Source organism: Oryctolagus cuniculus, chromosome 14 (genome assembly GCF_964237555.1).
Source record: "Oryctolagus cuniculus chromosome 14, mOryCun1.1, whole genome shotgun sequence".
Lineage (NCBI taxonomy): Eukaryota > Metazoa > Chordata > Mammalia > Lagomorpha > Leporidae > Oryctolagus > Oryctolagus cuniculus.
Genome location: NC_091445.1, coordinates 24,713,851 through 24,727,164, shown reverse-complemented (window position 1 = coordinate 24,727,164; position 13,314 = coordinate 24,713,851). Strand labels below are relative to the sequence as shown.

At 38.5% G+C, this 13,314-nt stretch overlaps 1 protein-coding gene across 2 annotated transcripts in view; it reads left to right on the top strand.

Annotated features, from left to right (window-relative positions):
* SLCO4C1 (solute carrier organic anion transporter family member 4C1) overlaps window positions 1-13,314 on the top strand; it is a 68,256-nt gene that overhangs the window by 37,113 nt on the left and 17,829 nt on the right. For both annotated transcript variants that reach the window (XM_002713954.5, XM_070056886.1), the window contains exons 3-8: window positions 106-288; window positions 2,717-2,813; window positions 4,853-4,974; window positions 6,821-6,939; window positions 9,303-9,447; window positions 9,784-9,979. In XM_002713954.5, coding sequence (XP_002714000.1) covers window positions 106-288; window positions 2,717-2,813; window positions 4,853-4,974; window positions 6,821-6,939; window positions 9,303-9,447; window positions 9,784-9,979 — 862 coding nt within the window. The remainder of the gene's footprint in view (window positions 1-105; window positions 289-2,716; window positions 2,814-4,852; window positions 4,975-6,820; window positions 6,940-9,302; window positions 9,448-9,783; window positions 9,980-13,314) is intronic.

The window sequence follows — 13,314 nt, the reverse complement described above, 5'->3', positions numbered from 1 at the left end:
AGAAATAATTTAATAAAGTTATGTTAGGTGAGTTTAATTTGTGGGATAGATATATAAATTATTAAATTTCTGTAAACTCACAATTAATTTTTTTTCCCATCAAAGATACTTGCTTAACAGCAAGGAACAGCACCAGTTGTACCTCCTCAACGTCCTCACTTTCTAACTATCTGTATGTCTTCATCCTGGGACAACTGCTGTTGGGCATGGGGGGAACCCCTCTCTACACCCTGGGAACAGCCTTCATCGATGACTCTGCACCCACACACACGTCTTCTCTCTATATAGGTGAGTTATTCTCAGGCACAGCTGTCTCAGTATGATTTTATTGTTCTGTTTTGTTTTGTAAGTAAAGGCTAACATAGGTTTATTAAAAATTAGTTGTAATGGCCTAGGTGTTTTTATGCGATAAATGCCATGTGACTTTTATTTGTTTAGTTACTTGCTGCTTGTACTGAGTCAGTCAATGAATGCAGTGATTTTGGTTGCTGTCTTGCTCTGTTTCCTGCTCTGGACATGGGGAGATTGAGCTCTACTGTTTTGTGTGGCATTACATCCTAGATTACAGGCATCCACTAAAGAAACCACCAGATGCTCAGAAACTCTATGGAGTTTTCCATCTTAAATGAAATCTTTGTGTGAGTGCATGTGTGTGTGTGTGAGTGAATGTGTGTGTGTGTGTGTATACACACGGTATATTTATTAAGCAATTTTTCCCTTTGTGATCTAATATCTGGTAGCATAGTTTTTCTTTTTAAATTCCCTCCTTGATGTAGAGGTAGAGCTCACTAGATTACGCATGGTTCCACATATACTTACTGCATAATTTTTAAATTGATTAATTAATTTTTATTTATCTAAGGGTGGAGAGACAGAAGGAGGGAGGGAGGGAGGAGGGAGAGGAGTGAAGGAGAGAGATGAGACAGCTCCTCTCTTCTAGTTACCTGGTTGCTCTCCAGATTCCTGCAGTGGCCATTACTGGGCTGGGCCAAGGTTGGGAGTAGGGAAGCCAATCTGTCTCCCACATGGAGGATAGGGACCCAATGACTGGAGCCCTATCTGCTGTCTCTCAGGGTCCACATTAGCAGGAAGCTGGGATCGGCGTCTGAGGCTGTGAATTGAACCAGGCACTCTGATATACTGCATAACTTTTTTTTTAAGATTTTATTTTATTGATTTATTTGAGAGGTAGAGACAGGGAGAGGGAGAGACAGAGAAAAAGGTCTTCATTCCGTTGGTTCACCCCCCAAATGGCCACCATGGCTGGCACTACATCGATCTGAAGCCAGGAGCCAGGTGCTTCCTCCTGGCCTCCCATGCGGGTGCAGGAACCCAAGCACTTGGGCCATCCTCCACTGCCCTACCAGGCCACAGCAGAGAGCTGGACTGGAAGAGGAGCAACTGGGACTAGAACCCAGTGCCCATATGGGATACTGGCACCGCAGGTGGAGAATTAACCAAGTGAGCCACAGTGCCGGCCCTACTTAACTTTTTGTACATGTGTTTTCTGTTTATAAGTCTATTATTTCAACATAAGGAGATGCATTGCCACAGTCACTGTAAGTTAGTACGTGTAGTCCAGCCTGACAGAGGCTCCCCAGTCCAAATCAGAAATTATAAAACATATAAAGGTCTGTTACCAAAAGTAATTTTCAAATCACTGATCGCCAGCATTTTTAATTATGTACCTTTATCCATAAAATTTTGAGCATGAATCCTTTATATTTATGTACATAAAGTACTTTTAAAAGTTGATGAGAAGTTCATATTTTTAAAACCCTATGCATTTTTTTTGCACCAATATAAAATTACTATTTAGTTTCTTCATGAACTTTCTGAAGTAGCTTCAGAAATACATACCTTAATATATCTACTAATATATTTTCACATTTTAAAATAGAGCTGTAATATAAATTAAGATAGTTGGCAGATCAATGAAAGTTCATATATATTTTCATTTCATCTTGTGTGATCTCTTTGGAGACGTAGCTACTTTGCAGGTCATTTTTGTCATTGATGTATGCTAAGTTTGTCTATAAAGCAAAGTTTCTCTTCTTTAATGCATTAGGGTGAGAATCTCAGCAGTTAATTTTGATATCTGGATGGTGGCAGTTCATCAGGACACTAGTATATGCATGAATGTTTTTTACAAAAATGTAGTTATATGTTAAACTTTTAGACATCTGACAGAGATGAGCTTTATTTAATTCTCCTGCTAGTGAAAGTGGAGAGGGTCTCTGAGAGCAGAAAGTTTAGCTAATGGCCTGTGTTGAAGAAGCAGACTTAGCAGATCCAGGTTCTGAAGTCAGCTACTGTAGCACAAGATGAGGAATGCTTTCTGAACGAGTGCAGAGTGAAAAGCCTTCTTGTTTCACATCATTTTCTTCCACAAGATTATAAACTATAATTATTAGCACTATCAGTAAAATAGTAGATAAACTACTCCTGCCACAAGTTATAACTTTCCATAGATTTATAATTGTTCGATTTGTTACAGATATTAGTACATCCAACAGCTTTTGCATTGGGTGGTACATTTTAGACTTCTTGATTTGACTGTTGATTGGAAGATAGCACTGAGATAGTAATTTGTGTAATTTTGATGTGAATCTTATCATTTAGATATTTCTACAGTGAAATATCTCTTTCTTGCTATCACTAGCCATGTCAAGCAAAGATGTACAAATGACTACTTTCAATGTCTTTGTTCTCCTAGGAATTGGCTACTCTATGTCCATCTTAGGCCCTGCCATAGGCTACGTGTTGGGAGGACAGCTGCTCACCATGTACATTGATGTTGCAATGGGACTAAGGCAAGGCAGTATCTATTTGTCCTTTATTTGCATTTCATTACTTTTAACAATGCTAACATCATAGAAGGGTTTCCCATGAGGCGCTTTTTGGGAAATAAAACTGAGGACACACAGTTTTTATATAGTATGGTATCTTTGCATATTTCTTTATGCATGTGTGCCACATCATCTCTTTGTGTTGTAATTGTTTATAGATGAGGATGTTCAGTGGAATCGCCTGGTGAAATAAAAAACATATATCGGATGCCAGGAATTTTTCAAAACTGAGAATTTAATAAAAGTTGTTTATGTTTTCAGTAGATATAGAAGGGGGTAGATAGGCGAAGCAGTCTGCAAGGTGTGTGATCTAGGAAGTTCTGTACTAGCGCCATTCAAGTCATAATCACAGCTGTGCTGCCTTCACATCAGTGACAGTGAAAGATCCTAATTAGTAACACGCATTTGTCCTGTGCTATGTTCCCCATGATATGGTTTGTGTGTTAACTTACTACACTATTTTATTTAATCCTCTTGATAATCCTGGGAGTAGTTGATACACACAAGTTGGTAAGTGACCAAGACATAAACTGAAGCAGACCTTTTGACTCCAAAATCCCCCTCTTAACCACTGAATTCCCCCTTCTTTTACTGAATTGAGAAGTTAATGACCTTTGCCAAGGCCGTATTTTCTCACTTTACCAGTAGGAATCATGACTGCACTATGCTTTGTGTGACTATGGGCAGTGAATAAGAAAATGGGGTCATGGATTTGTGATGTGCTGTCTGAGCTGCTGGTCCTGGGTTAATCTTTTAGAGACTATAAAAGAGCTTACAGAAACAGAGTCAGGTTTTTGAGAAAGGACATTTTCATTTCTGTGGAGAATTAGATGAGTACTAGGGATGGTGTAATTTTGCAAAGGGCCTGCTGATTGTAAAATATGAGGCCTATTATAAAATAGAGTCAATAAATCACTGTAAGAATAATTTCAAATTTTAAGAAATGCCATAACTGAAGCACACTATATGGACTTCTAACATAGGGATTTGCAGTGAGTTTTTTCTAATTTAATACAGCAGCAGAGAAATGCTTAGCCAAAGTTAAATAAAGAATATTCAGAAATTCTATGTATGTTTTCAAATATTTGAAATATTTGCTATTAAATATCTTAAGCTGTTGTGTCATATTGTCATTTGAAAATACTTTGTAAACCATTGTTCTTTTTTAAAAAAATATTTATTTATTTGAAAGGCATAGTAACAGAGAGAGAGGGAGAAGCAGAGAAAGAGAGGGGGAGAAATCTTTCACCTGTTGATTCACTCCCCAAATGGCCACAAAAGCCAGAGCTGTGCCAGGCTGAAGCCAGGAGCCAGGAACTCCATCCAGGTCTCTCACGTGGGTATCAGGGACCCAAGTATTTGGACCATCTTCTGCTGCTTTCCCAGGCACATTAGCAGGGAGATGAATGGGAAATGGAGCATCTAGGACTCAAACTGGCACTCATGTGGTATGGCAGTGGCACAAGCAGTGGCTTAACTAGCATACTACCATGCCAGTCCCTAAATCATGAATCTTTTTTTTTTTTTTTTTTTTTTTTTGACAAGTAGAGCTATAGACAGTGAGAGAGAGAGAAAGAGAGAAAGGTCTTCCTTCTGCTGGTTCACTCCCCAAAAGGCCGCACCGATCTGAAGCCAGGAGCCAGGTGCCTCTTTCTGGTCTCCCATGTGGGAGCAGGAGCCCAAGAACTTGGGCCATCCTCCACTGCCCTCCTGGGCCACAACAGAGAGCTGGACTGGAAGAGGAGCAACCGGGACTAGAACCTGGTACCCATATGGGATGCCAGTGCCGCAGGCGGAGGATTAACCAAGTGAGCCACGGTGCCGACCCCAATCATAATTCTTGCAACACATATATCTGTCTGCTACCTGTTGTTAATAGTTCCATTTAAATTTACAATAATATTCTACCGTATGCACTTGAATTATAAAGTAAGTGTTGGTCATAAGTGAGTGTTATTAACGAGATGGAGTTGATCTTGACCTCTTGTTTTCTTTGCTGACAGCACTGATATCACTGAGGATGACCCCCGCTGGCTGGGGGCGTGGTGGATTGGATTCCTCATTTGTTGGCTCTTTGCATGGTCTTTGATAATACCTTTCTCATGTTTCCCAAAACATTTGCCAGGTAAATATGCTTTCTTTCTTGGAAATCAGGGAGCTTCTTTCTAAGTCACATGTTGTTTTCTGTGACTAATAAGACCATACAGTCATGCTATTTTTGTTAGATAATTTGAGTTGTCTGCCTATGAAAGCATTTGACTGCCAATGTTTGTTTTAGGAAATATTGGATGTCTTAATATTCATGTTCAGTGGAATCTTAATATTCATGACTTTTCTTTATTAATAACAGTAATTGGTAAATTAATAATTAACAAAATTATCTATATACCACCTAACTACTTACTAAATTTGTTTATTATTTTTAATATAGAATTTTGTTTTTAAAAAAGATTTTATTTATTTATTTGAGAGGTAGAGTTACAGACAGAGAGAGGGAGAGAAACTGGTTCACTCCCCAAATAGCCACAGTGATCGGAACTGGGCCGATCCGAAGCCAGGAACCAAGAACTCCATCTGGGTCTCCCTTGTGGGTGCAGGGACCCAAGCACTTAGACCTTCTTCCACTGCTTTCTCAGGCCACTAGCAGAGAGCTAGATCCAAAGAGGAGCAGCTAGGACTACATAAACTGGCACCCATATGGGCTTTCAGCAGCACAAGTAGAGACTTAGCTTACTACAGCCACAGTGCCAGCCCCTAGAATTTTTGCTTTATGTGTAACAAGATACAATAGCTTTTAAGCTATTATTCTGAATTAAGCAAGTCATCAATTTCAAGGACACATTTACCTAAAATAATTCTTAATTGTTTGTAATTGAAAGTAAAAGTACTAATTTTTAAAATTGTCACCTAAATAATGGTGCAGTACACATTATCATTATTATTATTTTACCATATTTCAGTACTAGCTTGTCACAAAAGAAAAGGTTGATAGGAAAGACTACTTATTCCTCTTTTAATGAGGTCTTGCCTCTTTATTATTGTGTAATTAAAATACATGTCTAGCAGTATTTTTTTCTAGGTTGAAAATACCCAGTTTTTTCTTGTTTATTTACATTAGAGTACAGCATTATCTTTTTTTTTATGATTTATTTCTTTGAAAGGCAGGATGACAGAGAGAGATCTTCAGTCCACTGGTTTACTCCCCAAATGTTCATAACAACCAGGGCTGGAGCAGGTTGAAGCCAGAAGCCAAGAACTCTATCTGGGTCTCCTATGTGGATGGCAGGAGTCCAAGTTCTTAGGCCAACATTCACTGCCTTCCCAGGCACAGTAGCAGAGAGGTAGATTGGAAGTGACCCACCAATATGGGATGCTGGTATCACAAGCAGAGGTTTAACCCATTTTGCCACAATGCCAGCCCTATATGATTCTTTTTGGAACCAGGAGTTGGGAGACAAGAAATAAATGGACTTACTAATTGGTTTTGATCCTGGGCAATCTAATTCATGATTCCATATTTTGACGTTTCTGATATTCATCATACTCTACTATTTTTTATTAAAAATTAAAGAGACATGATGATACATGGCAAATACTATTTCATTTGCCAAACTTGTTAAAGGCAGAAAAGGTGAAAAAAACCCCACATAAATGTACCTTAATATATAAAGGATGAAAAAGAGAAACAAGTGAAAAAGGAAGAAAAAATGTTAACAGATCTTATAGAAAATAACAAAATTGTCCCCTGTTAATGTCAGACAGATTAGAACTTCCCTAGCTAGTGATGACGAACATGTGGCCTGGAGCAGCCTGATGACAATGTAGATATTTGTACCATTGTGTTGACAGAGAGGAACTGACATCTGTGTTAGGGAAGTTAGATACTTTGGAAGTCTGTGTCCATTAAAAAATAAGCATTTTATGAAGTAAAGAGTGAAGTGATAGAGCAAATACATTTGCTTTGTTTCTAGGTACAGCAAAAATTCAAGCTGAAAAAATTTCCCAGACTCATCAGAATAAGAGTAGCTCCTCACAACACACAGATGAGAATTTTGGAAAAAGCTTTAAAGATTTTCCAGCTGCTCTAAAGGTAAAAACAAACAAACAAAAACCACAACAAAAAGACCTGTGCTGTTCCTATATCACTCTCCTTGATGTACACAATGCTCACATACGTGTACAACTCCACATGTGTGTATATGTAATGCATACATATATTACATAGTCACTTAAATGGCCACATAGGCATTTATACTCACACACACAAACAAATCTTTTCAGAGTTATTTGCTTATTTACCAGTGTTCTAAGCTTTTTCTTTAAAATTTTTGTTAATTGTCATTTTATTTTTAATGTAGCAAAATGAAAGAGAGAGAGAACCAGACAGAATGAGATCTTCCATCTGCTCTTTTACTCTCAAAATGCCTGCAACAACCAGGCCAGGCTGAAGTTGGAAGCCTGGAACTCAATCTGAGTCTCCCTTGTGGGTAGCGGGGACTCAAGTGCTTGAGCCATCACCAGCTGTATTACAGGGTTCTCATTAGCAGTAAGCTGGAATTGAAGTGGAGCTGGGACTTGAACCCAGACACTCCTAAATGGGATGTGGGCCACCCAAGTGGCATCTTAACTACTCTACCAAATGCCCTCCCCTCTAGCTCTTATAAAATACTCTTCAGAGGTAGTTTTATTCTCTTTGAGAAAATGAAAACTATTCCAGAGTCCAAAGGTTGAAAGAGCGTTAGCAATAGCAATGGCAATAATAGTACTTAGTGGTTTCTTCTTAGCTCTATAGCCCATTATTTTGTGCCACTTCCCTGTGTAATGGATTGATCAGTTACCACTGAATTGCAGATATATTTGAGAATGCAGATTAATATTTTTCTGTTGTGGAAGAGATGGTGGTCAGTGGTAACTTGGTTTGAATTTGAGGTCAAGGAAACAGAAGTTGTATAGTTCATTCTGTTGAACTCAGCAGAAAACATTCTTTAATTTTAGCATCATGAAAGTTCTGTTCTTAAGAGAATTTACAACTTTACTTTTAAAAATATGAAATTATTATTATTTTTGTCTCCTTCTCAAATGAAAGCCTTACCATGTTTTTATACCTCCACTCTGCTCACTTTTCAACACTCCCCTCCTGGTCCCTCACACAGGAACATTCCTGTGTTAGCTGAGATTGCTCATAGTTTTAAGTACTACTATTATCTTACAGTGATTCGCCTCTATTTTTATATATTTCTGTTTACTTTATAAGTTCTAATTTCCATTTCCATTTCTCACCATTGCTATTTTTGTCCTTAAGGCCTTATGCCTGGACTCAGGTCCCTGTGGGTGGTATCTTATTGCTGGTTCCCTTGCTTGGGTCCTGCCTACTTGTCCCTGACTGTCTGAATGATGTGGACTTGGGGGATCCTTCTTTCCTTTGATCCCAGTGTTCTGTGGCCACCGTTGCTCTTCTCTGTGTAAACATATTGCAGTTGAGGAGTTCCCTGTTGGTATGGTTCTGACTCTTCCATCTGTAAGTCTGCGTGTGCTTTTCCATTTAACTTTGATTTCAGGAAATCTACTTTATATCTAACAATGTGGCTTTTTTTGCATTAATCCTTCCTGGGAATCTATTATCTTTTTCAGTTGGAGGACTTAAGTATTTTCTGTTATTATTATTAAGTTATTAGCACGTCTCCATCCACATACTTTTTCTCCTTTTGTCACCCTTGTTAGTCTTAGGTTATGTGGCGTGGCTCTGACTTTGAAAATCTCTTAACTTGCTCCTTTGTAATTCCTGTGTGTGTGTGTGTGTGTGTGTGTGTGTCCCAGTTTTATGAAATTTTTTGCACTGAATATTCTTGAAGTATAATTTAGTTTTTATTTTGTGACTAAATATGTTAAAAATAAATCTCTGTATTCTTCTCTATAGTTCTACAATATTCTAGGAGGTCCAGCAATGCATATAGCTGTTTAAAATTGCTTAACCTCAAACCCATCAAAGGTTCTAATTACTGAGCCCTTTAGTCATGGAATAGTACTGCACGCTTGTTACTTACCTGCCATTCTCATCCCTCCTCACACTCTCAAATTCTCTGCTTAGTGCATACAGGAATTCAAAGCACAATAAAAACTTAAACAGCCTGGGGAGTCACAGTGAGTCTGAGGAAGCAAACCTTTCTAAGCAGATTTTTGCTGCCTTTCCTTGGTTCCTTGTGATAAAAGCATAATCAAAATATTGATGAATCAGGGTTTTATAATATCTCACATAAATTTTCTCACCATTGTATCCGTGAATCTGTTAATTATCCATAGTTACATTCTTGTGTTGGAGGAAATGCTGTAATCTTACAGTTCATTATGTTGTGTTTGTTAAGAATTCTGCCATCTCACCATGATACCATGCTCCTGCTGCACTTTGCAGTATAATCATAATTATTCATTTGGTGAACTGTATTTTTTCTTTAGAATTTGATGAGGAATACTGTCTTTATGTGTTTAGTTCTATCAACTTCTTCAGAAGCCTTAGTTACCACTGGATTTGCTACATTTTTACCTAAATTTATTGAAAATCAGTTTGGATTGACATCCAGCTTTGCTGCTACCCTTGGAGGTAAAACATTTTCTTTGTTCTTACTGAATCCAATGAATTCCCTTTACTATGCTAGATTTTTCTTTGGATAACATTAGGCAACCTATTGTACTGACTGAGAGAGACAAAGGCTATGAGGCTTAAAGAGAAAGTGTACTTATCTGAGTGCTCAATATTAAATTTTATTAATCCCGCAGTGGAACTATTAACTCATTTATGCATATATTTCTATATCAAGTGAATACTGTTATATGTTAAATCATACTTCTGTGCCCATTTTTGGTATTTTCCAATTGTTAATATGTTACTGATTAGACTTGTGTGTTTTCTTACTCTCTGTGTCTTCTGTCTCTTTAGGGGCTGTTTTAATTCCTGGAGCTGCTCTTGGTCAGATTTTAGGTGGTGTCATTGTCTCGAAATTCAAAATGACATGTAAAAATACAATGAGGTTTGCACTAGCCACATCTGGGGTTGCACTTGTGCTGAGTTTTGTGTTTATTTATGCCAAATGTGAAAATCGGCCATTTGCTGGTGTGTCTGAATCATATAATGGGTAAGTATATTCAGTGCTTTTTGGTATTAATATCAAAGTAATAAACTAAACCTGAATTTCCAAATATATATGCCTTCTTAAATGGTGAGGAATTAGCTTCATTTTTTATTAAAAATAATTTTGATTTATTTATTAGGGAGACAGAGGTAAGTACACATGACAGGGAGCATAGAGAGTCAAGTGGGTACACCAGACAGAGCGCCCATCTGTGGGTTCATTTCTCAAATACCTGCAATGCCTTAGGCTAGGCTTGGGCTGAAGCTAGCAGCTAGAAATTCAGTTCAGGTCTCCTACACAGGTGGCAGGAACCCAATTTCTTGAGCCATCACCTGCTCCCTTCCACAGTCTGCATTAGTAGGAAGCTGGAGTCAGGAGCTGGAGACATATTCAAACCCCAGGTAGTTTTTTCTTTTTTTAGAAAACTTTTATTTAATAAATATAAATTTCAAAGTACAACTTTTGGATTATAGTGGTCCCCCCCCCAACCACCCTCTCACCCGCAAACCATCCCATCTCCTACTCCTTCTCCCATCCCATTCTTCATTAAGATTTATTTTTAATTATCTTTATATACAGAAGATCAACTTAGTATATACTAAGTAAAGATTTAAACAGTTTGCACCTACATAGACACACAAAGTATAAAGTAGTGTTTGAAGACTAGTTTTATCATGAATTCTCAGAGTACAACACATTAAGGGCAGAGATCCTACATAGGGAGTAAGTGCACAGTGACTCCTGTTGTTGAATTAACAATTGACACTCTTATTTATAATGTCAGTAATCACCCGAGGCTCTTGTCATGAGCTGCCAAGGCTATGGAAGCCTCTTGAGTTCACAAACTCTGAGCTTATTTAGACAAGGCCATAATTAAAGTGGAAGTTCTCTCCTCCCTTCAGAGAAAAGTGCCTCCTTCTTTGATGGCCCGTTCTTCCACTGGGATCTCACTCACAGAGATCTTTCATTTAGGTCTTTTTTTTTTTTTTTTTTTTTTTTTTTTGCCAGAGTGTCTTGGTTTTCCATGCCAGATCCAAATGCCTTAAGGATTGATTCTGAGGTACATGGGTGTCTTAACCAGTTTCTTAAATTCTTCTAAAGGCCTGCCCTGAAGAATTGGCTGACTGAGAATATATCATTTCTTTTTTAAAATTTAAATAACTGATATCTTCTTAAAAGTTGAGAGTATTTAGAGAGCATGGTACTGGGTACTGTTCTTGGCTCAGGGGCACAAAATGTTATTGCAACGTAATATTTACCTTTGAGGGATTCACATCTGCTGAGCTTCAGATGTGTCCATGAAAACTTCACGTGTTTAATCTCCAAAATCAGATTAAATAGGAGATGAGTCTTCTGGAAGTAATTACTTTGAGGTGAAGTCATGAGGATGGGGCCCCCATGGAGGCTTAGTCGTTTTGTAAGAAAAGGCAGTGCGACCTGAGCTAGCAGCTTGCACTGTCTCACGTGTGATGCCCTCTGCCATGTCATGAAGAAGCAGGAGGGGTTTTGCAGGCCCAGTGCTACTGGGCTACCCAGCCTCCAGAACCTTTAGCCAAATCTCCTCCTCCTCCTTCTCTTCCTCTCCCCTTCTTTCTCCTCCCCCTCCTGCTGCTCCTCCTCCCCATCCCCCTATTCTTCCTCATCCTCTGCCTCCTCCTCCTCTCCCTCCTCCTCCTCCATTCCTCCTTTTTTATAAATTACTGAGTCCCAGACACTTTGTTATAACAACAGAAAACAGATTTGAGACAACATCCTGTGGAGAATTTCATATTGTATGTTCCCACTGATTTAATTTTTTAAAATGAAAATGACTCTGTGATAAAAATTTCTTAACATGTGGGCTGAAAGCAGTAGAAGAGAAATTAAAATGAAGCTAGTCCTAGGTAATGCAAATCATTGTTGCATTTACTGAGAAATTCTTGTTTGTGGCAGAGAAATAAATAACTTGTTCTGACCTGTAGACATGTTCCTGTCTGTAACTGGCTTGGGATCTTCCTTCATCTAATTTGTTTTGCTTTGAAATTCTAAGCCATGAATAGGGGATTCTGAAGGAGGGCATTTCACAGCAGTGTGTATTATAGCTCAAGGTACTGCATTAATTTTTTCATTGTGTGTGTGTGTGAGGTCGTTGAGGGAGCTAGCACGCTAGGTCAAGGACTATACTTTTGTATAACATGACATTCACATGACACAAATAAAATGTGCTTTGGAAAGATTTGCCAATAACAATTATCGGGATTTGTTGCTACTCTTCAAGTACCTGTCATTCTTGTACATTTATGTGAAGCTGAGCTTTCTCGAGCAGTGTTTTGTTACACTCCATTACACTCATTCATTCTTTGTGGAATGTTTCCTCTGGCTGACCTTTATGGCAAAATCCCTACAACAATGCATTAGGTAATGGGGCATTGTTATAAAATCCAAAAGAAGGAGGTTTTTTTTTTTTCCTTCAGTTTATTTGATAGACTCAAGGAGAGCTTCATGATGTAGTAACTAGCAAAATGGAGGTTTAAATATCCTTTAAGGATACAAAGAATTTGGACAGATCAAGATTTGAGAAGAAGGAAAGGGGAGGGGGAATATGCTAAAACAAGGGTGTAAATGCTATAAAAAGTGAGGGTTAGGTTCAGCAACCAGTTTAAACCAAATTTAGGTTTAATCTGCATATAGAATATCTAAAAATGTTGAAAGGTAGGTAGAGATGAATTATGCAGATTCAGCTTACACCCTTATAAACTGTACCAAAATCCAGTCCAACAAACAGCCTTTCCTGTGTGCTCTATTTGTAAAGGTGGAAAGTTCTGGATAGTTTAGCACATAGGTTATCATCGAAGTAACAGAGAGAGAAAGAGCTTTCATCCATTGCTTCACTCCCACAAATGGCCACAACAGCTGGGGCCAGACCAGGCCGAAGTCAGGAGCCAGGAACTCCATCTGGGTTTCCTTTGTAGGTAGCAGGGGCCAAAGCATGGTCATTTTCACTGCTTTCCCAGGTAGGTTACCATGCAGCTGGATTGGAAGTAGAGCTGCTGGAGCTTGAACCTGTGCCCATATGGGAATCCAGCGCTATAGGCAGTGGCTTAATCTGTTGTGCCGCAATGCCAGCCCCTCCTTCCTTTACATCTAATTCTGCCACTTTAAGCAGTGTGGAATATAATTGGAGTTCATTATGTATTCCATGAATACGTCTACTGCCGGGACCCCTGCACTCTTTTTACTCCACATACTTGGTTTCTGCTTCATCTATATATAGATGGATATTTAAAAAGATACCCACCTGTGGGCTGGACTTCTTGGCCAGAATTAAGACTCTTAATCTCAGCATCTGTAAAACCACA